At 37.8% G+C, this 27810-nt stretch overlaps 1 protein-coding gene across 2 annotated transcripts in view; it reads right to left on the bottom strand.

Annotated features, from left to right (window-relative positions):
- Positions 1-256: 256 nt before the first annotated feature.
- Positions 257-27810, bottom strand: part of KLHL12 (kelch like family member 12) — a 31699-nt gene continuing 4145 nt past the window's right edge. Inside the window, exons 1-11 of one of the 2 annotated variants that reach the window (XM_081298469.1) lie at positions 26701-26796; positions 26058-26211; positions 24424-24641; positions 16924-17073; positions 13941-14055; positions 5422-5528; positions 4212-4407; positions 3575-3733; positions 3154-3252; positions 1993-2179; positions 257-1820 (exon numbers count right to left, since the gene is read on the bottom strand). In XM_081298469.1, coding sequence (XP_081154595.1) covers positions 1694-1820; positions 1993-2179; positions 3154-3252; positions 3575-3733; positions 4212-4407; positions 5422-5528; positions 13941-14055; positions 16924-17073; positions 24424-24641; positions 26058-26157 — 1458 coding nt within the window. In that variant the 5' untranslated portion in view covers positions 26158-26211; positions 26701-26796 and the 3' untranslated portion in view covers positions 257-1693. Of the gene's footprint in view, positions 1821-1992; positions 2180-3153; positions 3253-3574; positions 3734-4211; positions 4408-5421; positions 5529-13940; positions 14056-16923; positions 17074-24423; positions 24642-26057; positions 26212-26700; positions 26797-27810 lie in introns of those variants that run through there. The other variant, XM_081298468.1, reaches the window with a different exon arrangement.

The raw sequence follows: 27810 nt of genomic DNA, 5'->3' as shown, positions 1-27810 counted from the left end.
AGTGCTATCTCTTACCCTTGTCTAACAAAAACAGCAGAGCTAGTTGGCACACACATGGTGAACAGATAGAGACAGGACCTACAGCTGATCTGTATGCTTATTCCTTAAAATGTCTGAAGGCAGAGTTCATTAGCAACAAACATGTAGGTATAAGTGTGTGTATGGTGCTGGGGATGGAACCCAGAGTTCATGTATGACAGGTAAGTGTTCTGCCACTGAGCTATATCCCCTGCCCACACAAACTCTCTTAAAGGCATTTGAGACAGTTGACTTTTTTATTTTCTTAAAAAAATACAAAGGAAATTAATTCTGTAGGTCAATACAACTCAGAAAGAGGAAAAAGTGGAATTCCAGAGCAAAGGGAAAGTGCATCCTGTTTTAAGTTATCACATTCCCACACTCCTATACCCATAATGCTACAACTTTATGACACAGAAGAGGTCTGAATGGTAGCTCAGAAATGGTGAGAGCAGAGGTACTGGAACTAACAAGAATTTTGGTTGTTCTTGATTATTCTGTCCTGGGATGAATAAAATTCACTCGAAAGACAGGTAAGGGAAACTTATAGCAGGAAGAAGACTAAATGTACCAAACACAGCAGTAAAAAACACTTCTTAGCAGAAGTGTGCCCTTAAAAGAACGGGGCAGTAATCAGGTAGTTAAACTACCAGGTTGCTGCTACCCCCCACCCCATCCCCAAATAAATAGTGTAATAGTGTAGTAGTATTTGATTCAACAAAGAAAGTCTTTCACCCTTTCAAGATAAACATTGCCATGGCTACAAGAGCCTTAGCAGGGAATAAGATGATTGTAAAATCACAGGTACTTCTAGTTTATCCCCAGGTATATTTAAGCCATCTCCTCTCATTCCAACATTTGTTCATTCTGTATTCTCTCAGTCTCCAGTGCCAAGATGTATAGCACTTTACTTTTAGAAAGAACTTGGGGTAATAAAAAGATCTTTCAAATAATATATCCTTCTCAGTCTTCTAGGTTATATTTAGTGGTAGTGTAGGTTCACTCACATCCCATCAAACTCAGTTCATGTCACTTATTCTAACCTCAGTTTGGATATACCAAACCTTTTCGCCTAAGGGATGTCACACAGAACTCTTCCCTTGGCCCCCAAAGTTTTGATAGGGCTCTCCCTTTTGTTTTTTTCTGAATGGAACTGTGGAGTCCTCAGCTCTTTGTAGATTAGAAAAGGTATTTGTTCCGGGGTGGGGGCAGGAGGGACTTGGACTTGGATTTTACCAAGCTTACTCAAGCTGGAATCCCTCCAATCATTTAGGCTGGATACTGTCTATATGTAGAGGCCATACCTACCTTAGTTCTCTGCAATGTAAGAGGCAGAAAACACACACACACACACACACACACACACACACTCTCCCAAGCACATGGTAAGAAAGAAATAATAAGAAAGTGCTCCCCAGACCAGAGGGAGAGGCTATCTGGTCTCACATCCATTCACTGTGCATTCTCTTCCCTCGGGTACCTGTTTCACACCCTTGTGTGGGATATTACCAGCGCGAGGGGGAGTGTGGTCAAATAAGTACAATCATCACTGCACTGGTGCTTGTAATCACTCTGTGCACACAGTGAGAAACAGATATTCTGGAAAGGATCCTTGACTCTTCCACAATCTGTCCTCTGGACTGGTCACTAGCTCTGGATGGTGCTCTAACAATGGTCATTTCTCTCGGAGAACACACACACCAGCATCACAGCGCTGGGTGCCCATGGATGTCACTACTTCCCAACTGTCGATGATTGGGTCATAGCATTCAATGCTACTCAGCAGGGAATTGCCATCATATCTGAGTGGGGAAAAGCAAAAGAAAAGAAACGAGCATTATGTATCAGTCCTTCATTAGGGTTATCACTAGAAATATCTCCTCCACCTAAATTGTCTCCACCCAAAAATGGGGTTTGGATCCCAGAGACTCTTGCCCTGGATGCAGGATTCTACTCTGGTTTCTAAATTCTTACCCTGCAATTGCATAGAGTCTCCCCCGAAGCACTGTGGCCCCTACATAACATCGCGGAGTGGTCATACTAGTGACAGTTGTCCAGGAATCAGTGCGAATGTTGTATGCTTCAACTGAAGAAAGGTGGGCTGTGCCATCAAATCCCCCCACCACATAAATATGGTCATTCAGAAGGGCTACTCCAGCACCTGGGGGAAAAAAGAGTGTATTAGCCAAGTAATGTTATTGTGCCTAGGATATGAATTCTAAACACAAAACATGGTCATTAATGGCTAGCTGAGCTCTGGGGTAGGCAAGGCATATGGAAATGCCCTACACAGGCCTAGAAAAAATCTAGGGCAGTACAGGTTTTTACATCTCCAGCCCCCACCTCCACACCTTCTGTATAGGGACTGAACTTAAGCTCTCTACCACTAAGCTACATTCCTAGACCCTCTTCTTGATTTTTTTATTTTGAGGCAGGATCTTGCTAAATGGCTCCAAGTGGCTTTGAACTTGTGATCCTCCTGCCTCAACCTTTAGAGTTACTATGATTATAGCTATGCCTGGCTCATCTGTAAACTCTCTGACTAGGACTTAGAATGATAAAAGAAAATTTGAAATGGTTCTCTTCTTCACCTTCATTAACTCAGAGCTCAATCTCTTCACAGTAGGAGAAAACAAGGAAGGGGCAATAATGGTGAGAGGAAAGAAAGGAGTCATTACTTTGGTTATGGTCCAATATTTATCCAGAAGAAAACTGGAGGAGTAGTGTTTTCTCTTTTCTTACATACCCAGCCTAGTCAATTTCAAGAAGCTCTCAGTGAAGGTAAACAGCTATTGTTCTGTCCTTATACATTAGATGTTTTATTTAACATGTATTACAACAACACAAAATTGTATTAAATATTTTGTCATGTAGGAAGGGAACAAAGACATTAAAATGAGTAAAACAAAAAAGTTTTTGCCCTCAAATTTATAATCTAGTTGAAAGTTTACCTTTTTCTCAGTAATATTTAAAGAAAAGAGGCAAGGAAGAAACTTGAATATAACTCATACAAGTCTATAGGGAAACAGGAATTGCAACTCTGATTTACTGATACTGTCCTGTACATTAGTACTGCATGTGTAAAGATTTGACAGCACTGTTTCCTGCCTCCTCCCTCAAATCTACTGGTTTTACCTGAACGCTTGGTAGCCATTGGTGTAACATTAGTCCAGTGTCCAGTATGTGGATCGTATTTCTCAACTGAATTTAAAATATTCAAGCCATCATATCCTCCTGGAAAATAAAGTAGAGATCATTCCAACAAGAAAGGTAAACCCTCAGGCCCATTCCCAGTTAGCATTCCCTTAATGTTTCACATAATTTTTTTAGTTTCAATTCTCCCACAGAGTTCTAATAACCCAAACAGAAATCTAATACTACCCTACTGTTTGCTTATAAAAAAAAAAAGATAATCCCAGTTAATGGAAAATATATTGAGACAGACCAACATTCCTTGTGGAAGGAAGTCTATGAACTTAATTTGGATAAAAAGGAATTCTACCTAGAGTCTGCTAACCATTGAGTTCTCTCCATCCCTGCATCCCAGGCTGAATACCTAGACAGTAGATCACTCCACTGGCCACTACTAGTCCAGCACCCTCTCGAGCTGTCTGCATATCTCCTAGCATGCTCCACTGGTCAATGTTTGGGTCATATCGCTCCATACTGGTATGACGTCGGCTTCCATCAAAGCCTCCAGAGACGTATATCATATCTGTTCAGAATGAACAAATTACAGACTATTAAAGAATGAGAGATTTCAAAGAATTCTTTTCTTTACAATTCCCCACAGATTCTTCACATGTCTGGGAGCAAAAATGTTGTGTTTAACTGGGATAAGTCAATTATGTCTCAGAAATAAGGAAGATAGCACAGTAAGAGATCTTTAAAAAGAATGGTGTAAGATGAAATTCTTAAAAGCATTCAAAGACTACCTGGGAATCTGAAATACAACTAGCGCTAGTTCTCATCCAGCACAATGGAACTTGAATTACCAACTTTGGAGTCATTATTGAAAGATCCACAAATACCAAACAGCTTCTGTAACACTGTCAGTTCCAAAACCAAAAAGAAACATTTGACCTTGCCAGTTTATCCTCCATAATTCCTGCCATATAACAGGAGAGGTAAGAATGCTGATACACTGGTCTAGTTACAGTGAGATGGAAACATGGTCTGCACAGCAAGCCTACCTCCCAGGGTGGTAGCTCCAGCAAGACCTCGTCGGACATTCATAGGGGCCACAGAATACCAGACCCCATCCTCATCTGCTGTGGAGTCTAGACATTCCACTGAACTGAGGCGGGAACGGCCATCATAGCCACCAATTACATAGATCCGGTCATGTAGGGACACTGAGGCCACATAACGTCTCTTACGAGTGATGCTCTATGGATTTGGGAAAGAAGAGGTACAGAGGATTTCATTCAGGCAAGTTTTAGGCCTTACATTTTGCTGTCCTTTCTGTCTTTATTATACACCTCTTTGCTTCTTTTACCTGTCACCATGAATTTTTCCTGAGGCAGTGGTTCCTCCTCAAGTGGCCTCCAGCGGATCGACTGCTGAATGGAATTTTTGCTGTGGTGCTTTCTAGAAGCACATTTACCTTGTTCCAAGATTTCCAAGAGATTTCATGCCTTTCTACTACCAAGTAATTGACTTCAGAGGCACTGGGCTAAGAGACTGATATCCTTCTATAATGCGGAAAAGTATTCCCACATTGCTAATCAATCACAGGGCCAGTATTCAAAATTACAAAAGGAAGGACTGATCAAAAGATTTCCAAGTTTTCTCAGAAAATATTTCAGTACTGAAATAATAAATACTGAGGATGAAAGATACAAAGCTTTTGAGTTCAATTGAACACAAGTTTGATTTAAAACATTTAATACAGCATGACCAGCGGTACCTAAATAATGGTGGACAGCTGAATTAAATTCAAACAGGAACACCAATGTTCCTGAAGTTTAATCTTCTGATTTTCTAACCTAAACTGTTTATTGAGGGGCTTGGGATGTAGCTCCGTGGCAGGGCACTTGCCTACCATGTGTCAGGCTCTGGGTTTGATCCCCAGTACCACAAAAGAATAAACAAAACAGGGCTGGGGATGTGGCTCAAGCGGTAGCGCGCTCGCCTGGCATGCGTGCGGCCCAGGTTCGATCTTCAGCACCACATACCAACAAAGATGTTGTGTCCGCCGAGAACTAAAAAATAAATTAAAAAATAAAAAATAAAAAAAAAAACAACCCATTTATGGAGTACCTACTGTGTGTGCAACATTGTAATAAGAAACACATGTGGCTACTATGCTTTTCTACTCGTGGGCTAGACTGGTTATCATCTTAAGTCAGGAATGTAGGACATTTAAGCTCTCTGTCCACGAATGGTTCCACTACCACTTACTGGCAAAAAGCTCCACTCCTGAGTCTTGGGGTCATATTTCTCTACCACATCAATGGGAGACTGCTGGCTTCCGAAGCCGCCAACCACCAGAAGCACTTCATTGGCTCCTAAGGACAAAGAAAAAATACGTTATGTCATCATCTTTGGCTCGGTAACTACTCCCAGGGAAGAATAAGCATACATAGCTCTAGGTTATCTTGTTTTAAGTAAGCAAAAGCAGCAATCAGGGCTGCTTAGTGGGAAACTATTTCTTCTTAAGAGTCTAGCTCTTGAGAACCTGAATTTCTGAAATGAAAGTTTCTGGACATTAAAACTACAGAAGGTGAACCTGAATATTCCACTACATCATTTCAATATAGCTAGATGATTCTGGCTAACATTGTAACTGGGGTCCTAAATATAGTTGGGAGGCTCCTTTCCTGCTCTCCTCAGCCTGGAAAACCCAAATTGGAAATTTCTTTCTAATGAAGAAAAAAACATTTTCTTAACCTTGTCACAAAAATGGTGAGGGTTAAGGCTTAGAAACCAAGTGATAAGATTTTATTTGTAATTGGTACTGGGTATTGAACCCAAGGGCACTTAATCACTGAGCCATGTATCCTGTCCTTTTTTTAATTTTTATTTTTAGGCAGGGTCTCGTTAAATTGCTTAGGGCCTTGCTAAATTGCCAACGGTGGCCTTGAACTTGCAACCCTCCTGCCTTAGTCTCTGGGATTACAGACAGGAGTCCCTGCATCTGGCAAGATTTAAGAAATCTCTTTTCACGAACATTTATTTTTCCAACTTGGCTAACTATATGATCACATTCTCTGTCAATTCATCAAAACTGTGAGGTTACCAAAGATGAAGCTTTTAAAGGAAAGTCATTCCTTCTATTTTCCCAAAGAAGCTATTCTGACAGCCTTTATTTCCTCCCCTCTCCCCTAAGGTCTTATTCTGATAAAAGATTTCCTACCTTGGCTCTTTTCAAAGGGCAAAGTCTATGAGAATTCATGGAGAGAACAGTTGGTGGAGCTTTGGACAATTCAATCACTAGGAAGGCATTTAGGAGACCAAGCAGATCTTATAAGTAACCTGGACTTGAAAGAGCAAATGTAGCACACTTTGAAGCTGACAAGAAAGACAGATGAAGTTATGGATTTGATAATTATCATCAATGGCTGCTACAGTAATTAGGTGAAAAGCTAATATATTATCACTGGACACTGTGTGCTTCCTGATGTGATTGATGAATAGGAAAACAAACAAACAAACCAAAAAACACTACAACCTGTGAAGTAATTTTTCCAAGACACTGAGCCTAAATCTTATCAAGCCTCCAGTATAATCACCAGTCTATACAAAATACAGGGGAAAGAAGAACATGTTAAATAATTTTATAAGGATGTAATTAACAAAATACAGAATAAGGGAAATTCCACAGGTCAAACAGCCTGGTTTTGTCAACAAACAAAGGAAAAACCAAAGCAGGAGGGGAAAAAAAAATCTATAGTTTAAAGATGTAAAGAGACATAGGACACCATTGCACTGTATGGACTTTATCTGATCCTGATTTGAACAATTTCAGTGTTCAAAAACAGGCAACAGGTGGTCATGGTGGTGGCACACCTCTAATCCAAGCTATTCAGGAAGCTGAGGCAGGAGGATCACAAGTTGGAGGCCAAGCTCAATGTCAGCCTCAACAACGTAGCCAGGCCCTAAATAATTTAGCGAGAACCTATCTCAAAATAAAAACCAAAAAGGGGGCTGGGGATGTGGCTCAAGCGGTAGCGCGCTCGCCTGGCATGCGTGCGGCCCGGGTTCGATCCTCAGCACCACATACAAACAAAGATGTTGTGTCCGCCGAAAACTAAAAAATAAATATTAAAAATTCTCTCTCTCTCCTCTCTCTTTAAAAAAAAAAAACAAAAACAAAAAGGGCTAGGGACATAGTCCAATGGTAAAATGCCCCTGGGTTGAATCCACAACACCAAAACAAAAAACAAAACAAAACAAACAAACCCCAAAACACTTAAAACAACTATTGATTATGGGGAAAAAAATTAAAAACATATACTTGATATCTAATGATAATAAGGAACCGTATGTGTTTTTTAGACTGATAATTTGGATGTGTTTTTTTTAAAAAAGGTTCCTCATCTTTTCAGGATACATGTTGAAGTATATATTATCATAGAATTATATCCTGTTTGGAATTTGCTTTAAAATAGTTAGGCCATGAGTTGTTAATTGTTGAAACTGGGTGATGGGTATGGGAAATCATTATATCCTCCTGATTTTTTTTTAATAAATGTTTATAAAATTTTTCTTACCACACACTCACATATCCGTACATAAATCCCAGAATTAACCTCATATTTTAAGAGGGCACCTGTCTTGTGTACTTGCCAAATAAAGCAGACTCTTCCCCAAAGTGAGTCAAAAAGTAGGTTTCGGTAGGCAGCTCCTTAGAAAAACAAAGCATTTGAATGCAGGTTCCTTTAATATTAAGCTACTTTTATGTGCCTAAAATTTCCTCAAGCTGGAAGAGGCCAGAACCATAAGTTCTTTGTGTCTTCCATGGCCTGGCTACGTTGTTGAGGCTGACATTGAGCTTGGCCTCCAAATTCCATGGCAGCACTATCTCCCCTACCTATCTGCCTTTTAAAAAAAATATTTATTTAGTTTTAGCTGGACACAATATCTTTATTTTATATTTATGTGGTGCTGAGAATCGAACCCAGTGCCTTGTGCATGCTAGGTAAGCACTCTACCACTGAGCCACAACCCCAGCCAATATCTTCCCTTCCTGATTTGAACAGAGAATGTGAGAGTGATTGTTCTAACTAAACACATTTCCTCTTGTAGATGAATGTGACACTAGGTGAAGATATCTGTAGGGGGAATGAAGATAGCTACAACAACTGAGAAGTACTTCCTGCACTTGGCAAATTTTAATTCCACTGATTTAAAAAGATTAATGCTCTCATTAAAAAGATTTTTAAAAACTATTTTTCTATTCCACTGATTTTTCAACTGTTATTTTGTTGCTTTATGTAATTCCTAGATTAAAAAAAAAACTGTTTTGATATGATTTTATTGAGGAAGCTTTTGAAAGATGAGGCACAGAAGCAGATAAGAAACGGATTGTTACAAAACCCAAAGAACTAACAGTACTTCCAGTTAATTGAAGGTTTCTCAGTAAACATTCTGTCTATAGCAGAACTTGGAAGAAGTGTCAGTGTGAGTCACTTGGGGAATTTATGGTTCCAGGGGGCTGGGCCCCAGGGTCATTAATCCCAAACATCTTTGTTATGAAAGACTTCATCCTGTGTTTTGAGAGACTAGTAATAAAGTAATTTCTTTCTTCTTTCTTTTATTTTCCTGAAGTACTGGGGATTGAAACCAGGGGCGCTCTACCACTGAGTTATATTCCCAGTCCTTTTCATTTTATTTTTGAGACATTTTTACTAAATTACCAAGACTGGCCTGCAACTTGTGATCCTCCTGCTTCATCTTCCTGAGTCACTGGGATACTGGCATGAATCACCCCTCCTAAGTTATCTTTAAGAAAAAGCAACTCAAGCACTAATATAGTCATCCTCCCCTTTCACATAATTAATATGTGAATTAATGCTCTCATTAAAAAGATTTTTAAAAACTATTTTTCTAATTATTAATACAGAATATATAATACATTTTCACTAAAAACTTGGAAAACAAACATTATGCTTGTTTCATATGATGAAATACTATTTTATATTATGAAAAATTTACCCATAATTCCACAGTACAAAGACATATCAAAATGTAACATTATTTCCTTCCAGATGTGTTTCTACATATTTATAAAACAGAAATGGGACCATATATATTTATTCTGCAGTTTTTATTTCACTTTCCAAAGATATTAACAAAATATTTCAATACATGGTTATAATATTCTTAGGCATTTCAGGGGTTATAATCACATATAAATATCCTTGGAAATGAAACTTTTCCTGGTTATATTTTGTTTTGTGTTTTGGTGCTAGGGATTGAATCTAGGGCTTCACGCATGCTAAGCACACAATCTACCACTAAGCTGTGTCTCCCAGGTACTGACAACTTTCTTAACAAAGAAACTGAAGGATTGCTGGAGTGAAAAACGTGAACTGGAAAAAGACTTCTTTTTTTTTTTTTTTTTTTTTTAAGAGAGAGAGAGAGAGAGAGAGAGAGAGAGAGAGAGGGAGGGAGAATTTTTAATATTTATTTTTTAGTTCTCGGCGGACACAACATCTTTGTTGGTATGTGGTGCTGAGGATCAAACCCGGGCCGCACGCATGCCAGGTGAGCACGCTACCGCTTGGGCTAATCACCAGCCCCTGGGAAAAGACTTCTGATAGAAGAGGACTTTTTGAGACTATACCAATTTATTCTCCCACCAACACTATTAAAAGGCCAACTCATTCAATTTTCTGTAGCACTGAATATTGTTTTTTAATATCTAATATTCTGGTAGGAAAGTAACTGTTTTCATTATTATTTTATTACTAATAAAGACTATTATTAATTAGGTTTAACTTTCTTCCTTTATATTTACTAGTCAATTATATTTGTCCTTTTCTGAACTGTATAGTCAAGTCTTTAAATGGTTTTAACCCTTTACTGTGGTGGTGCCAAACTTATTTTCCTAATTTGCCTTAAAATTTGTATATGAGTTTTTATTTAGTCCAATATGCTTTCCTTTGTTTTTTGCTTTTTGCCTAGAAAGTCTCCTCTGGAAGGACTCCTAAGGGTTTAATATCCTTGGATCCTAAGTTGGGGACCAATACACAAAACAATTTGACTAATGTGTAAAACAAATATAAAAGGGTCAACTGGAAGGAAGCTTATTGTTTTTTTGCCGAAAACTCTATTTTTTTGGTTTTGTTTTTGTATTTGTATGGAATGCAGGGGTGCTTTATTACCAAGCTATAAACCCAGCCCTTTCTATTGAGACAGGGTCTTGCTGAGTTGATCAGAGTCTTACCTAGACACTGAGGCTGGCCTCAATCTTGTGATCCTCCTGTCCTCCTGACTTGCTAGGATTACAGGCATGCACTACTTGATGGCCCTCTCCCCTTGTGGTCCCTTTCTTCTCTTCTACTGATCTCCCTTTGCTTTTTGTGAACACCTCAAAGGGGTACTTATTTATTCATTTATTTTTTAATGAGAAAAGTGTGTCTAGCATATCTGACAAGAACAATGTGGGGAAAAAACCCACATCACTAAAACTGAGGCATCCTGGTAGTGACGTGTTCTTTATTTTAGGGACAGGGGAGAAGTGTGTTTCAAAATATTAGCCAGTATAGTTGTACTATAATCTAGTCAATCATTCATTCCCCTTCAGATGGAATTAAGGCTGTATTCCTTTTTTTCTGGCAACATTATCAGTTTATGGTAAGCATTCTCATATATAGTCTTACATACTAGTGTTTATTTGTACAACATAGATTCCTAGAAGTAGGGCATTTTATTTATAAATTATAGAAGTGTACATTTTATTTTGGGTTTTACATATTTTAAACTCAAATAATTACTTTGTTTAATATTAATTTCTAGACCTTCTAGTGAAGTATATTTTTATTTTATTTTTTTGCCGTACCTGGGATTGAACCCAGGGGTGCTCTATCACTGAACTACATTCCCAAGCCTTTCTACCTTTTGAGACAAAGTCTTCTAAGTAATTGGGATTAGAGGCAGGTGTCACCATGCCTGGTATGAAGTGTATTTTTATTTTATTTTATTTATTTTTTTAAATATTTATTTTTCAGTTTTCGGCGGACACAACATCTTTGTTTGCATGTGGTGCTGAGGATCGAACCCGGGCCACATGCATGTCAGGTGAGCGCGCTACCGCTTGAGCCACATCCCCAGCCCTGAAATGTATTTTTAAATGTTAAAGGTCACTTTTATTTTCTCTTCTGTATGCTATTATACAGCAATTTTGCTGATCTCCTATTATTATTTTTTCTTGTTGATTTATGTGGGTTCTTTTCATATTAAAAATACTAACCATATAGAATATGTATTTTTCCAGTTCATCTCTTTGTTTTTGCCATCAATTTAAAAATATATATATAACTGATATAGTTAAGTAACCTTGTGAGAATCTGTTTTTCTATCTTGGCTAGAAAGGTTCCTACTCACTAGAATTGTTGTTTAATGGGTACAGAGTTTCAGTTTTGCCAAGTAAAAAGAGATCAGATGATTGATTGGTTATACAAAAATGTGAATGTGGGGCTGGGGATGTGGCTCAAGCAGTAGCGCGCTCACCTGGCATGCGTGCGGCCCGGGTTCGATTCTCAGCACCACAAAGAAAGATGTTGTGTCTGCTGATAACTAAAAAATAAATATTAAAATTCTCTCTCTTTCTCTCTCTCCCTCTCTCTTTAAAATTTAAAAAAAATGTGAATGTGTTTAATACTATTCATTTGTATATTTAAAAATGGTCATAATGGCCAGGTACAGTGATATACACTTCTAATCCCAGTGGCTCAGGAGGCTGAAGCAGAAGGACTGCAAGCTGAGGCCAGCCTCAGCAATTTAGCAACACCTAAGCAACTTAGTGAGACCCTGTTTCCAAATAAAAAATAAAAAGGGCTGGGGACATGGCTCAATAACTAAGCACCCCTGGGTTCAATCTCTGGTACAAAAAAAAAAAGTTATAATGGCAAAATTTACATTACATTTATTTTACAATTTAAAAAGATAAGGCTTTTCATTCAGAAGTTAAACAAATATTTCTCTATACCTTCTAACATTTTTATAATTTTACATATGTGGTTCTTGTGTTAACATATATTTCTTTATATATTATATAACGTACAGATCACATTTTGTCATTCTGCAGGAATTATCAGAACAGTACCATCTATAATGCCTTATCTGAGAGTTCCCTTTTTTTCTTTGGGTGGTGGGATTATGGATGATTTTTTTTTAAAAAATAATTGTTTTAGTTGTCAATGGACCTTTAATTAATTAATTCTTTTAGAGAGAGAGAGAGAGAGAGAGAGAGAGAGAGAGAGAGAGAGAAATTTTTAATGTTTATTTTTTAGTTTTCGGTGGACACAACATCTTTGTTTGTATATGGTGCTGAGGATCGAACCTGGGCTGCACACATGCCAGGTGAGCGTGCTACCGCTTGAGCCACATCCCCAGCCCCTAATTAATTAATTTTAAAATTTATTTTGGGACCAGGAATTGAACTCAGAGGCACCTCGACCACTGAGGCATATCCCCAGCCCTGGATGATTTTTATTTTATGCTTCTCTATATTTTTAAAATTTTTACTTAGGACTAGGGATGTGGCTTGGTGGTAAAGCATTTGCTTATAATGCACAAACCCCTAGATTTGATCTTTAGCACCACCAAATAAATAAATAAAAAAAATTTATACCTTGAAAATATGGTACTTACGATATTAAAAAAGAGAGAAATAAAACACTATTCCCCTTAAACCTATGAGTGACCAGTTTAATTATCAATTATGTTCCTAGCATGCATGATTCCATAGCAAGATAAGAAAAAGGAAACAATAAAAATACCACTTCATATATATAGAGTAATTCATAATTTATAAAATACTTTTACACATTACAGTTAGTGTCTTGGGACAGTGAACTAGAGACAATAGGAAATGGGAAGAGAAGAACTATCTTCACACTACTCTGTGCCAGCTCTGGTAGGAATCTTACTTGTATTGTCTCAATTAATCCTAGTGACCCAGTGGGATAAGAAACCAACCCTCATTTTAGAGGCAGAAGGATAGGCTCAGATAAACTATTATCATGTCCAACCAAGACAGCAACTGGTGGGGCTGGGATTTGAAACCTAGGTTTGTTTACTAAACTAATAGATAACAAGAACTATACTAGGCCTTCACAAATTACTTCCTTTGAAATAGCTTTAGAGGTAGGTGCTATGATGATTCCTATTTTACAAGTGAGGCAATTAAAGCACAGAGAAGTTGTTTCCTACCCAAGTTAATGTATCTAGTAAGTGGTGAACTGGGATCTATACCCACAACTCTAGCTCCAGGGTTGGGCTCTTGTGCATGTCACTGCTAATGTTCCTGTATTTTCTACTATATTGGGTTACTTTTCCTTCCTTTTTTCATTCTAGAATGGAAAAAAGAACCATGCTAAGGACAAGGGGAGAAGTGGGAGAGAGTATTACCACTTACCACATGACATCCAAAATAGTCTCTCACAGAATCCAAAAATACTCAAAGAAAATTGTAACGTATTACATAACACTTGACAATATATAAAGTGATTTTAAACGTTATCTCATTTAATTTCCAAATAGTTATGTGAAATAATAGGAAAGATATTCTTGCTTCCTAGGAAAGGAAGCTTAGAATGCAGTGACTTGCCTAAGATGACAGAATAAAAGATTAAGAGCAGGTCTGAAACAAAGTTTTTGTACTGCTTACAGAATGTCTTTTCAATTGTATTATGCCACCTGAAAGAGGTAATTGAGAGATATCACCTAATTCAGTCAAGATGCCAGCTTACCTAGACGAGCTCTTGTCCTGGGTCCCTGCATCTGACTCCGAAGTTCAGGCCTCAGATGAAACTTCTTTGCTTCATCAACTAGATCCCTGCACTGTAAACTACAGCGAATGAAAGGCTGAAATACAGCAGAGAGCAGAGTGAGCCACATAGACCATTTCTAATACTGTAAGAGTAAAATTTTGCATACAACGAATGAATTTAATACAGAAAACCAGTTTCAAAGGTTTGTGATTTCAGAAGGATTGCTGCTAGTAACTATGCCATGGGTTTCCAGAAACAATTTAAAAAATTTGTTTATTTAGAAGAGATAATTTATTACATGGATCAAAAATCAAATGAGAGGGAGCTGGGGTTATTATCTCAGTGGTAGAGTATATGCTTGGCATGCTCAAGGCCCCGTGCTCAATCTCCAACACCCACACACCCAAGCAAAGGATACAAAAAGATATATTGAGAATACATATATATATTCCCCACTAACGTTGGCACTTATGAGGAATTGCTTTTATTAGTTTGTATATCCTTCTAGAGATTATACAAATACTATTAATTAATAGTACTAATTAATTCTTAATTAGTAAGAATTTAAGGAAAAAGCAAAAGGCTTCTGTCATTTTCTGGGATGAGAGGGAGGAAATATATCTTGTCTGAAATAATTTCCCCAGGGTTCACATGGGCACTGTCACAATGCCCAGGTCTATTTCCAAGGAGCTCTGTACTGTCATTTGACTCTCAGATTCGCTATCCTCCTCCATTCTCCTCTGGTTCAGAGGATTGCCCTGTATGAACTATGTCAATAAGGTTCCATAACCCCTGGTTTCTGGTTGGAATTGGCCCAACCAAAGGTTAAAGTTTCTCTTAAGAGAGCGAGTCTCTCCATGATTCTCCTTCCTTTCATGTTCTCATAACCACTCCTCTACTTTGGCCTTTCAGGATTAAAGGTTGTTAACATCTTGGCCGTACAAAAGCCCTGTTATTTCATTTTCTTTTGTTGTTTCTCTACACCAACACCTTTGTAAACAGCTCCTCTATAAACCTTCCTTAAACTGTACTATTTTGAGCACACCATCTGTTTCCTGTGGGGACCCTGACTGATACAAGCTCTAATTACACAGCACATCTATTAACCTGGTCCAAGAAGGTTTTAATATGAATTGGAAAGGGAAACAAATAATAATAGCAAAGACACAGTTCTTTTCTTTTAGGGAATATCATGCTCCAAACATTCTTTATTTTATATACTAGTTTTTATGTGGTGCTGAGGATCAAACCCAGTGCTTCACATGTGCTAGGCAAGTGCTCTACCATTGAGATACAACCTGCAAAAAAAACAGTTCTAAAAGCGTTTATTTACTTAACACAACCACCTCTGAGGTGGATAACATTATTCTGTTTGTTTTGTTTTTGTGGTTCTGGTGATTGAACCCAGGGCTTTGCGCATATGAGTGAGCACTCTACCAACTGAGCTATATTCCCAGTCCCCCGTTATTCTGTTTTACAGACAAGAAAGCTCAGGTACAAATATACTAAGTAATCTGTCTAACGCTCATACAGTAAGTGCTGGATTTGGGATTTTAGCCCTGATTCTGGCTCCAGAGTCAATGCACTACCTATAATAGATAGGTGAAGAACTGGACACAAGGGACCAGGTACAGTGGTGCATACCTGTAATCCCAGCTACTGAGGAGGCCGAGGCAGGAGGATTGCAAATTTGAGGCCAGACTGGGCAATTTAGCAAGACCCTGTCTCAAAAAATACAAGGGCTGCTGGGTATGGTGGCAGATACCTGCAATCCCAGTGGCTTGAGAGCTGAGATAGGAGAATCACAAGTTTAAGGTTAGCCTCAGCAACTCAGTGAGACCCTAACCAACTTAGAGAGAGCCTGTCTCACAATAAAAAATAAAAAAGGGCTTGGGATGTGGCTCAGTGGTTAAGCATCCCTGGGTTCAATACCTAGCACCAAAATAAATAAATAAATAAATAAATAAATAAATAAATAAATGGGCTGGGTATGTAGCTCAGTGGTAGGGTACCCTGGGAGGAAAAAAAGAAAAAAAAAAAAAAAGAATTGGATGCAAAGCATATGTGCATGGTTTTAAGAAAGAAAATGTTTTTGTATTTAACTTCCACACTGACTCAGGGCTGTGTCCACAGAAGGAACTCATTTGCTAACCTGGACCTATATGTTATAAATCAGTGTTCTCTCATGGTATGGTTAAGGTAATAGGTGGTATGTATTATAAAACTTTTAAAAACATACTACAAAAATCTTAAGTTGAGGAAACACTTCTGTAAGTAAACTCAACATTTAAACAAAGTTGATAGTAAAATGCATCAGTTGGGCACAGTGGTACACACCTGTAATCCCAGTGACTTGGGAAGCTGAGGCAGGAGGATCAAAAGTTCAAAGCCAGCCTCAGCAACTTAGTGAGGAATTAAGCAACAGTGAAATCCTGTCTCAAAATAAAAAATAAAAAAAAAGGCCAGGGATGTAGCTCAGTGGTAAAGCATCACTGGGTTCAACCCCCAGTTCCAAAAAGAGAAGAAGAAGAAAAAGAATAAAATAAAGTATATCAAACTACATTCACACTGGCTTCACTAGAGGGCAAAGATAAAGAGGATTGCTAAGCAAAGCATATCTGCTCTTCTTTTCAGGGCAATCTATAACAATTTGTGTTGAATAGAGAAGGGAATAAAGTATATCATCTGATGTTGCTTAAGTAAAACCCTTAGAGGTATGTAAACAAACACACACACACAAAATTAAATTAAACCACAGATTTTGACTAGTGTCAGGAGTCTGACTTCTACTTTTCTTAGAAATGTGCCTGATGAGTATCCAGCACTATCCTCTCTGGCATTCCTGGAGAGGCAAACCAAGAGACTCCAAGCACACTAAAATGACCAGTTTTAAGGACACAGTAAATATTAAGCTATAGGAGCTAGTAAAGGGTTTGGATTCAGAGAGTCTTGCATGACTTACCTCAGCATCTATTACATCTGTAATGTACCTGGGCGTCAGTAGGGGCATCCGCACATATTGTAGCAGGTCAGGCAAAGATTCTTCTCGCTCTTTCTTGGCATGCTTCACCCAATTGATGACAGCCTCAAAGACCGGCTCTTCAGAATCTACCTGTAAATGTACAATTACACATCATGAATTTTTTACTTTTATGATTAGCTCACAATCTCAAAAAGTGTAACGATGTTTACTTGGTCCTTTCTGTTCTCTGTTGCTCAACACCATTACTTCCCATCTTCCAGAAATAGGTAATAAACACTCTTTTGGAAACAATTTCTTTGGAAACAATCTTTTTAGACAAAGATTTTACACTGTCAACTTTGATTAAACAACAACAACAACAGAGATTAAGATAGTACCCAATTAATAATAGGTCACTTGTTGCCCATTTCTGAATTTTTGCCTGGTTATTTCTGCAACCTTAGGGAAAGTGGGTAGGAGAATCTGTTGTCCAAATCAAAAGCTCTTGAAGTAACTTTTATTCATAATTCTGGTCTAAATATTCTGGGTTTATCCTCCAAATCATCACACAAGCTCTGAAGCAGAAGCTTCTATTGTCATCATCTGGAATGCTACAGTTTTCAAAGCACTGTCACTTAGCATTTAAGCAACTATTAAGTATTAGGCACTGTGTTATTTGAGATGTTATATATAATTATTCATTTGGGGAACTTAGGTCTAGGCTTGTATATAACAAACTGGATAAGATAAGACCTCCTGGGCTGAGGATGTGGCTCAAGCGGTAGCGCGCTCGCCTGGCATGCGTGCGGCCCGGGTTCGATCCTCAGCACCACATACCAACAAAGATGTTGTGTCCGCCGAGAACTAAAAAATAAATATTAAAAATTCTCTCTCTCTCTCTCCTCTCTCACTCTCTCTTAAAAAAAAAAAAAAAAAAAGTAAAAAAAAAAAAAAAAAGATAAGACCTCCTAAAAAGCCTTATGTTATACCACCAGGACACTAAGTATAACAACACCTAGGACTTCCCAAAGACAGACACCAAAGAATAGGTCCCTGTGTCCTTACCACCAGGCACTAGGGTATGTTCTGAGAGATACCTTTTAGAGTATCACTGGGACTAGATTAAAAAAAAAACAAAAAAACAAACAAACAAAACAAAACAAAAAACTACCCTGTGAGCTTTTTTTTCAAGAACTATGGTATTCTGGAAGTGCAGAAAGTGTTTCAGAAAGTTCATTCATTTGATGGATTTATTGAAACCCAACTAAGTGCCAGGCATTGTCCTGAAACTGACTATGTAGCAGTGAATAAATCAGATATGATACTTCCTCTTAAGTGGAGAGGCAACTGTTAAATGGAAAACTGAACAATCTGTTAATACGTACTCTATAGGAAAGTACTAGTGATGAGAGAGAATAGCATGTGATTTCCTAATTTACATTGATGGGTCAAGGAAGGCCTCTCTGGAGAAGCAATACATTTCAATCTGATGGATGAGTAGCACATAGCCAGGGAGAAGGAGAGTACTCTAAGGAAGATAGAAGAGCACATTCAAAAGTACTCGTTCAGCTGCACTGTCCAATATGGTAGCTACTAGCCACTCATGGGTATTACATTTAAATTAACTAAAATTAAATCAAAACTTTAGCTTCTAGTTGCACTGATCACATTTCAAATACCTAACAACAATGTGTGGCTAGTGGCTATTAAACAAGACAGAACAGATCATTTCCACTTTTACAGAATATGCTGTTGAACAGCACTCTCCTAGAGAAAAAAAGAACTGGCAGCTTGAGGAAATGATAGAAGGCTAGTGTAGTAGAATGAATGAAGAAATGGAAAAATGATAACAATAATCCCAGCAGCTCAGGAGGCTGAGACAGGAGGATTGTGAGCTCAAAGCCAGCCTCAGCAATGTGAAGCACTAAGTAACTCAGTGAGACCCTGTCTCTAAATAAAATACAAAAAATAGGGCTGGGGATATGGCTCAGTGCTGGAGTGCCCCTGAGTTTAATCTCCAGTACCCAAAAAAAAAAAAAAAAAAAAAAAAAAAAAAAAAACAGATGATGATGGAGAGGTAAATAAGGGAAAGATCCCAGAAGGACATAAGACGATTGGATTTTACTTTAAGAGAAACTGGAAATTATTAAAAGGTTTCAAGCAATCTAGAAATATGAGAATTTTGGTATTTTATACAGATTACCTGGGGCCAGGCATAGTGGTGCACCACTCCTAACAACTAAGGGGGCTGAGGCAGGAGGATAGCAAGTTCAAAGTCAGCCTCAACAACTTAATGAGGTCCTAAGCAACTCAGTGAGACCCTGTCTCTAAATAAAATACAAAAAAGGGCTGGGGGGTTGGGGTTGTAGCTCACGGGTAGAGCGCTTTTCTAGTATGTGTGAGGCACTGGGTTTAATTCTCAGCACCACATATAAATAAATAACATAAGGTCCATTGACAACTAAAAAAAAATATATTAAAAAGGGAGGGAACTGGGGATGTGGCTCAGTGGTTAAGTGTCCCGAGATTTAATCCCTGGAATCAAAATCAAAAACAAACAAACAAACAAAAACCTGGCTTCCAAAAGTAGAATTTAGAATGGCCAAGAGCTGGAAGATCAATTAGATGTCATTCTGGTATAATATGCAAAAGATGAAGGCATTTAGATTAAGTTGTGGCAGTGGTGATAAAGAACAGATGTCCTCCGGGAGCACTGGTACATGCCTTTAATCCCAGGTACTTGGGAGGCTGAAGCAGAAGGATCCACAAGTTCAAAGCCAGCCTCAGCAACTTAGTGAGACTCTGTCTCAAAATAAAAAATAAAAAGGGGGTAGGGAAAGAGTTAAGTGCCTAAGTGCCCTTAGGTTCTATCTCCATTACCCCCACCCCTCAACACACACACACACACAAATGGATGTACTAGAGAAGTATTTGGGAGGTCAAAATATTCCAGGATATTGATGGAGTAAATTCAGGGGAGGGTGCAGAGTGTGTCCATGATTTGGTAAGTTTTTGTTGCTGTTAAAGGAATGATAGTTCAAAGCAGATGCATGCTAGATTCTTGAAACATTCTAGATTTAAATTACTATCTATCTATTTTATTTATTTATTTGTGGTACTGGGGATGGAACACAGAGCCTCACACATGTTGGCAAGCACTCTATCACCAACCTACATTCCCAGTGCCTTTCATTTTATTTGAGGGTCTTCCTAAGTTGCGGAGGTTGGCCAGTACTTCCTATCCTCCTGCCTCAGCCTTCTGAGTAGTTGGGATTACAGGTGTGCACCACCATGCCCAGCTTCAAGGTTTAAATTAGATACAACAATGTAAAGAGGAGTTTTTCAATCATGGGAAGAACTTCTTACTTTTACTGAAGCCAAATAAATTAGAATTGCAGAGAAACAGCTAAATTTGGGGGAAGAAAAACTTCAACGTTAATGCTTCACTATAGAAAAAAATAGTTTCTCTTTAATGAATTTTCACGAAGATTTCTCTACGTATCAGCCACTGGCTTTCTCATTTAATGCTCAGAATAGTTTTATGTACTAATACTAATATTATTTTCATTTTATAGGAGAGGAAATGTAAAGTTAACAGATAACACATGTTACACAGCCAAGACTATATCCAATTCTGACTGTAAAATCCATGTTATTTTAACCAACACAATATACTTCTTCCCACTGTTTTATATACTACTGTTTTATTTAATAAGAGGAAGTGTTAGTTAGCAACTGGGAATCAAGACATCTGGTTCCTATTTCTGGCTGGTATATAAACAGAAAAATATGCCATTTGTTGTAATTACAGATAAAAAGCAAAGGCCAGTCTTAATATATACTTACAGGAAACTAAAAAAACAAAAACAAAAACAAAAAAAACAACTCCTCTCAAACTGATTTTCATGTAAGCTTCTAACTTCTGAATAAGGCTTTGTTACATTTTACTTTGTTCCTAAGTCTTCACAGTTCCCAAATACAATGAATTACATCTCAATTGCTTTCTCATTTGGAAAATTACGAACAAACTGACCATGTGACAAAGCTCCCAGCTTTTGTGGTTAACAGAAGAGACTCTGGAGCCAGATAGATTGCATTTGAATCCTGGCTCTACCACTTACTAGGTGTGGTATAATGATTAATTTCCAAGCCTCAGTTTCTTCTTGCAAAAATGGAGGTATAGGGGCTGGGGTTGTATTGTAGCTCAGCGGTGGAGCGCTTGCCTCGCGCTTGCCTTGCATGTGCGGGACCCTGGGTTCCATCCTCAGCACCACATAAAAATAAATGAGTGAAATAAAGGTATTGTGTCCAACTACAACTAAAAAATAAATATTTTTTTTAAAAAATGGAGATATAAGAATTAAATAAGATAAAAATACCAAGAGCAGAATTCTTAGACTGGAAGCTCCAAGAAACTGATTTTTGTCTGTTTTGTTCACAGCTGGATCCCAGCACCTAGAAGTGTTCTGGGCACATAGTAAGTGCCCAATAAATATCTGGTAAATAAACCAATAGTAAATGCTGAGTAAGTACCGGCTATTTTATTATCACATACAGTGAACAGTGTCTATAGTGCTTATTTCATTCACTGTATTTTCTATTTTATGGACAAATCAAGAAAAATCAAGTAAATTGACAATTTTCAAGCAAATCTAACAAACTGCCAGTTTCCAAGATTGAAGAATACAATTTTTGGCTATGCTTGGCCTGTCAGCACAAGGATTTACATGTCCTACACCATGAGAATGAGAACTAAGATTTTAACATATATATATATATATATATATATTTTTTTTTTTTTTTTGGTTATAGATGGACACAATACTTTTATTTATTTATTTTTATGTGGTGCTGAGGATTGAACCCAGCGCCTCACATGTGCTAGGCAAGTGCTCTACCAGTGAGCCACAACCCCATCCCCCTTTAGCATATTCTTGACTCAGCAGTTTTTGTAACAGCAGTCTCTTTGGGCTGAAACAGCATGTGAAGTTGCAAGATAATTCCTCTTTTGTTAGAAACAATTTCACCAATGTGTCCTAATAAATTTTCCCTCAGAAAAGTCACTAACCTGTAACAAAAAAGTTGGCTAAAATTAAAAAAGAAATTATATATATATATATATATTAATATATATATATAAAATCTGTCATTTTATTACATAAAAATCTTAGTTCTGACAAAATAATTCATGAAGTAATCATTTGGTTTACAAAAATATATCAGAGGCCCAGTGTGGAGCATGCCTGTAATCCTAGTGGCTTGGGAGGCTGGGATAAAAGGATCGTGAGTTCAAAGCCAGCCTCAGCAAAAGCAAGGTGCTAAGGAACTCAGTGAGACCCTGTCTCTAAATAAAATACAAAATAGGGCTGGGGATGTGGCTCAGTGGCTGAGTACCCCTGAGTTCAATCCCTGGTGTATGCCCCCAATCCCCCCCCCCCAAAAAAAAATCACAGAATTTCTTTTTTCTGTTTAATTTTTTTTTTTAAGTTGTAGATGGACACAATATCTTTATTTATTTATTTTTATGTGGTTCTGAAAATCGAACCCAGTGCCTTACATGTTTTGCAAGTGCTCTACCACCGAGCAACAACCCCAGCCCGAGAATTTCTTTAAGCAGCAAATTCCTCCTGCGGCACTTAAGACTATATTAATCAAATTTTTAATTCTTTATAAAATTTAAATCTCGGCTTAAACAGAGGTACACCTGTTGAGGTGCCACTAGCTTCCATGAGGAAACCCCTTAATGAAAATTCCATTTTCTTATTACCAGAGGAGAATGAGGAGAAAAGTGAGGAGAATCTTACTAGCTTGCCTAGAAAATCAAATTTCTCCTAACTGGGGGAAACAAAATCCAACAGTATATCCTACCACTCGGCTCTGACAGGTATTTTTCTAGAAGTTGCTATCTACAGAATTAGGCTATTAGAGATTAAAACTACAGGTTTCAAAGGCATTGGATTTTTTTACTCCAATTCTAAGCCTAACTATAGACCTATCTGCATAAAAACTTTGCTAAACTTCAGGTACTTTGATTTAGAATTGGAGTTGACTAAGATTCTCCTTGCTGGGTACCTGGCACAGGTAGTTTTTCCTTTGCTAGATGAAGCACTACTCTTTTAACATCCAGTTCACAGAACCCTTCCTTCCATGCCTGTGCAACTCTGTAAAGCAGTTATGTCTGGCTCTTGCTTATGCAGGCCCTCATTACCAAACTTTTTTTTGTGTGTGTGTGGTAATGGGGATTGAACACTGAGGTGCTTAATCACTGAGCCACATCCCCAGCATCCCCGGCCTTTCAAATTTTTTTTTGAGAGAGGGTCTTGCTAAATTCCTTAGGGCCTCATTAAGTTGCTAAGGCTGGCCTCAAACTTATGATCTCCTTACCTCAGCCTCTCTAGTAACTTGGATTACAGGTATGCACCACCATGCTCAGCCCAAAGTTTTTTGTTTCTTCCTTTTTGATCCACTCCTGGGCAAAAGTTTACTCTTTTTGTTTTTGGTACTAGGGATTGAACTCAGGGGCATTTAACCAGTGAGCCACATCCCCAGCCCTTTTGGTTTTTTCTTTAGAGGCAGGGTCTCGCTGAGTTGCTCAGGGCCTCACTAAGTTGTTGAGGCTGGCTTTGAAATTGTGATCCTGCTGCCTCAGTCTCCAGAGCTGCTGGGATTTCAGGCATGTGCCGCCCAGTGTGATTTTCTTACTTTGTATATGCTCATTATTTTCATTATATTCTATTCTTTTTTTGTCTATATGTCTGTGTCTAGTTCTACACTGTGAATTGTATTTTACCAGTTTTGGATTCATAGCACCTGTTTTAGTGATTGCCACATAGTAGATACTCTCAATAAATCTCTGTAAAATGAGTGAATGGTTAATAGTATTCTTTGGACCTTTATCTTGCTTCCAATCTCTGCTTATCTGGCTCTATTTAATAGTGGTTCTTAACCACTAGGATCATATATTTAAGCAAGAATATGGTAAACTCCTTCTCCATAACCAGGCAAATAAATTGAAGTCTTTGGAGCCAATATTTTTGGAGCCAGCTTAATTATGAAGCTCTGATACAGAAGCATAGTAACTCCTCTGCAAGTCTGTAATGGCCCTGTTTTATTTTATTAGAGCATTATATTTATACATATTATTTGAGTTCCTTCTGACATAATTATACATAAAAGGAATCTGATTTCCAATCCCCATTCCCCTTCCCTCTTCTCCCTCCCCCTTTTCTCTTTACTGATCTTTTCACTCCTATATTTATTTTTTATTGGTTTTCTTGATTGACTCTTTCAAATACAAAAAAGGAGATATTCCCTCTAGAGTGTGTATAAATAAATAAAACATGATGTTGTTAGATTCCTTCCATCTTTTTTCCTTCCTCCCTCCCTTCTCATCCCTTCCACTCCCCTGCTCTTCCCTGAATCTTCATGAGATCCAATCCCCTCCACCATTGTGATACGGCCCAGTTTTGAAGAAACCATAACACCAAGCCAAATCTTTACCTGAATTTCATCACACTTGATTAGCTTTTCCACCTCTCCTTGACTCAGAAGGATGAACTCTTCATGCTGTACCACTTCAGGAAAATGCTTCTGGCTAAAAACCTCAGCTGCTTGCATCAGGTCAACACAATTGTGAGTTTCAGCAAAGTCCCTGATACCCAGGCAATTAGAAGGGTCCAGTTGACTTTCTAAGAATTCACAGCAGGCCTGCTTCACCCCTAGAACAAACATAGGTAGTGAATATACTTCCAAGACATTTGGGTCAGGTGTGAATTGGTCTTATATTCTTGGATGTCAACCATCATCTTTGTATGTTATCAGAGGAATACCAGCTCAACACCTAAAAAGCAGATTAGAAAATTTATTTTATTTTTTTAGTTCCAGGGATTGAACCCAGGGGTGCTTAACCACAAAGCCATATCCCCAGCTCTTTTCAATTTTTTTTAAATTTTGAGACAAGGTCTCACTAAATTACTGAGGCTGGCCTCAAACTTACAATCCTCCTGCCTCAGCCTTCCAAGTCACTGGGATTACAGGTGTGTGCTACCACGCCTGGCTAGAAATTCTATGTTTAAGGAATTAAAATCTTATTTCTGTATTATGTGCTATGTCACTTTCATAAGAATTTTATATCTGCCTCTGCTTCATCTTTAAAATGAGTATAGCAAGATGAACTGCTTCCAGGGACACTAGCACAATTAAGCAAAACTATAAAACTTGGAAATCAATCTATAAAATTAATTAATAATTCAGCAAATGTAACTATTTTATACTCTACATCAAACCTTATTAAAAGGCTCCAGTGAAGGAAAAAACAGAAAATACCACAAACAATTTCATACTTCTCTAATCAGAAAGACCAAAGTAGGGGTTGTAGCTCAGTAGTGGAGTGCCTGACTAAAATTCTACTAAGCACAAGGCCCTGGGTTCTACCTTGGTACCACATTAAAAAAAAAAAAAAAAAAAAAAAAAAAAAAAGTTCAGTGTAACCTTAATTTTATAATGCAAAAACTCCTAGAATAAAAATGGAAAATATTTCAATTATATGTATATAAAAAGCAAAGAATGAAAACAGCCTGGAAACTGGAAGGGAGATTATGTCTACTTGTGTGACTTTTACACTGTCATTTTCTTGTATCAGTTTAAATTTTAATAGATATTTTACATGGATCAAAAATTTAAAGAAACAAAAAAGTTTACCATGAAAAGTGCCCGTAGGCTCCATATCAATCTGGCCATGTGATGGCCAAGCAGTTAAATATATCTATGCAGGCAATGAATACCATCAGGTTCCATTCCTCCTTGGCTTAGAAGAACGAACTCTTACAGGGGTATCGTATACACGTATGTGTCAGAAAATGTATATATTATTCATTCTTCCACTGTTATAAAAAACAGAAGAGGTGTAAACACTCTCTTTCATAGCTGGATACTCATATTTGGAGAGGTTTTTTTTTTTTTTTAATAATGTTATTGACATCTGATCTTTCATTGCTCAAAGATTCAAAAACCATGGATGGTAAACTTATGTTTCCATAGTTGGTTTCCATGAGTTTTATGATGAAGTTTATACCTATTTTAAATATTTCCAGGGCTATTCTGGTATGAACAACACCAACTTTCAATGTTTGTACCTTTCAGCTGAAGCAAACAGGCTGCAGGGAGCAGTTCTTGTACATTCTCTACTGTCACGTGGACTGTTTCTGTGTATACAAAGTCCAGCAGAATTTCCATGGTAGAAGCAGTTAAACCTTGGATATCAACATACGGTTTCCCCTTCTCTGAAAGCTGAAAATTCACAGGATAAGAAAGACTACTTTCTATCTAAGAATATTTTCTAAGAATACTTCTATAACATAAAGGTAAAATCTCAAATCCCCACAGATAAAAAGGATGTTAATAATATCAATCATATAAACATCTTTTTTAAAATGATAATCTATTTATTGGATTTGTATAAAGGAAATAGGGCATAAATTTGGAGCTTTTCAAATGGAGAAGGCAGTTATCTGTAACCCTAGGAGTATCGAGAGGTAGAATACCAATTTTACGAGTGAATAATTTAAAATCCCAATTCCATATTAAAACAAAAATAGATGTTTTAAAGAATAGAACAAATGCAGTATGACTATATCACTAGTGTCCGTGAGCTTTTTTTTTTTTTTTTTTTTTTTTGGTAATGGGAATTGAACTCAGGGGCACTCAACCACTGGGCCACATCCCCAGCCCTTTTTAATATTTTATTTAGAGACAGGGTCTTGCTGAGTTGCTTAGCACCTTGCTTTTGCTGAGGCTGGCTTTGAACTTGTGATCCTCCTGCCTCAGCCTCCTGAGCCACTGGGATTACAGGCATGTATCACTGCACCCAGCCATTTTTTTTTTTTTTTTTAAGAGAGAGGGAGAGAGAGAGAGAGAGAATTTTAATATTTCATTTTTTAGTTATCGGCGGACACAACATCTTTGTTTGTATGTGGTGCTAAGGATCGAACCCGGGCCGCACGCATGCCAGGCGAGCGCGCTACCGCTGAGCCACATCTGCAGCCCAGCCATCTGCTTTTAACATACAAAATCTGAAGCTTCTAGAGGATCCTGTGGGCTACAAGTCCACATTTTCCAAATTTACCAAATTCTGTCACCTACCTTTAGACTAAAGTTGGTAACAACGAAAAGGAACATGCAGATTACCTCAAGGGGCCTTCTATTAACATTCTCAATACAACTGAATTGTTTGATACTTTTTCAAAAAATGGGTCTCTGAGATATTAGCTCTGTGGCAGAGTCCTTGCCTAGCATGTGTGAGGCCACAGCTTTGCGCCTTAGCACACACACATACAAAATTCAATTATAAAATATTGGGATGACTCTATTTTAGGATTACTGAGTAACTTGTAATTGGTTGTACATTTGGTCTAGAATAGTTCCTTGAAATAATGAGTACTGATAAGGCCAGATAATCACAGAAAAATGTGGGGTTTTTTGGTATCAGAGATTGAAGTACCAGGGGTACTTAACTACTGAGACATTCCCCACCCTTTTATCTCTATTTGGAGAGAGGGTCTCACTAAGTTACCTAGGGCCTCACTAAACTACTAAGGCTGGCTTTGAACTTGTGATCCTCCTGCTTTAGCCTCCTGAGTTGTTGGGAATACAGGCGTGTGCCATCATGCCCAGCAAAAAATTGTTAGAGTAAAAATCTTCAACTTTACAGGACAATAACTATCTGAAAGCTGATTACCTCATGAAAACTTTACTAGATCTAAACTTTAGTGATATTACCCACAAAACTCTAGTACACTTACACTATGAACTAGATGGCTTTATTATCTTTGATTTCTTCATCAAACCATAGAATAATCAAAAAGCATTCTTTACCAAAGCAAAAACACA

This window comes from Spermophilus citellus (genome assembly GCF_964194105.1).
Source record: "Spermophilus citellus genome assembly, chromosome: 6".
Lineage (NCBI taxonomy): Eukaryota > Metazoa > Chordata > Mammalia > Rodentia > Sciuridae > Spermophilus > Spermophilus citellus.
Note: the sequence above shows the minus strand (reverse complement) of the source record. Positions and strands in the feature narration are given on the sequence as shown.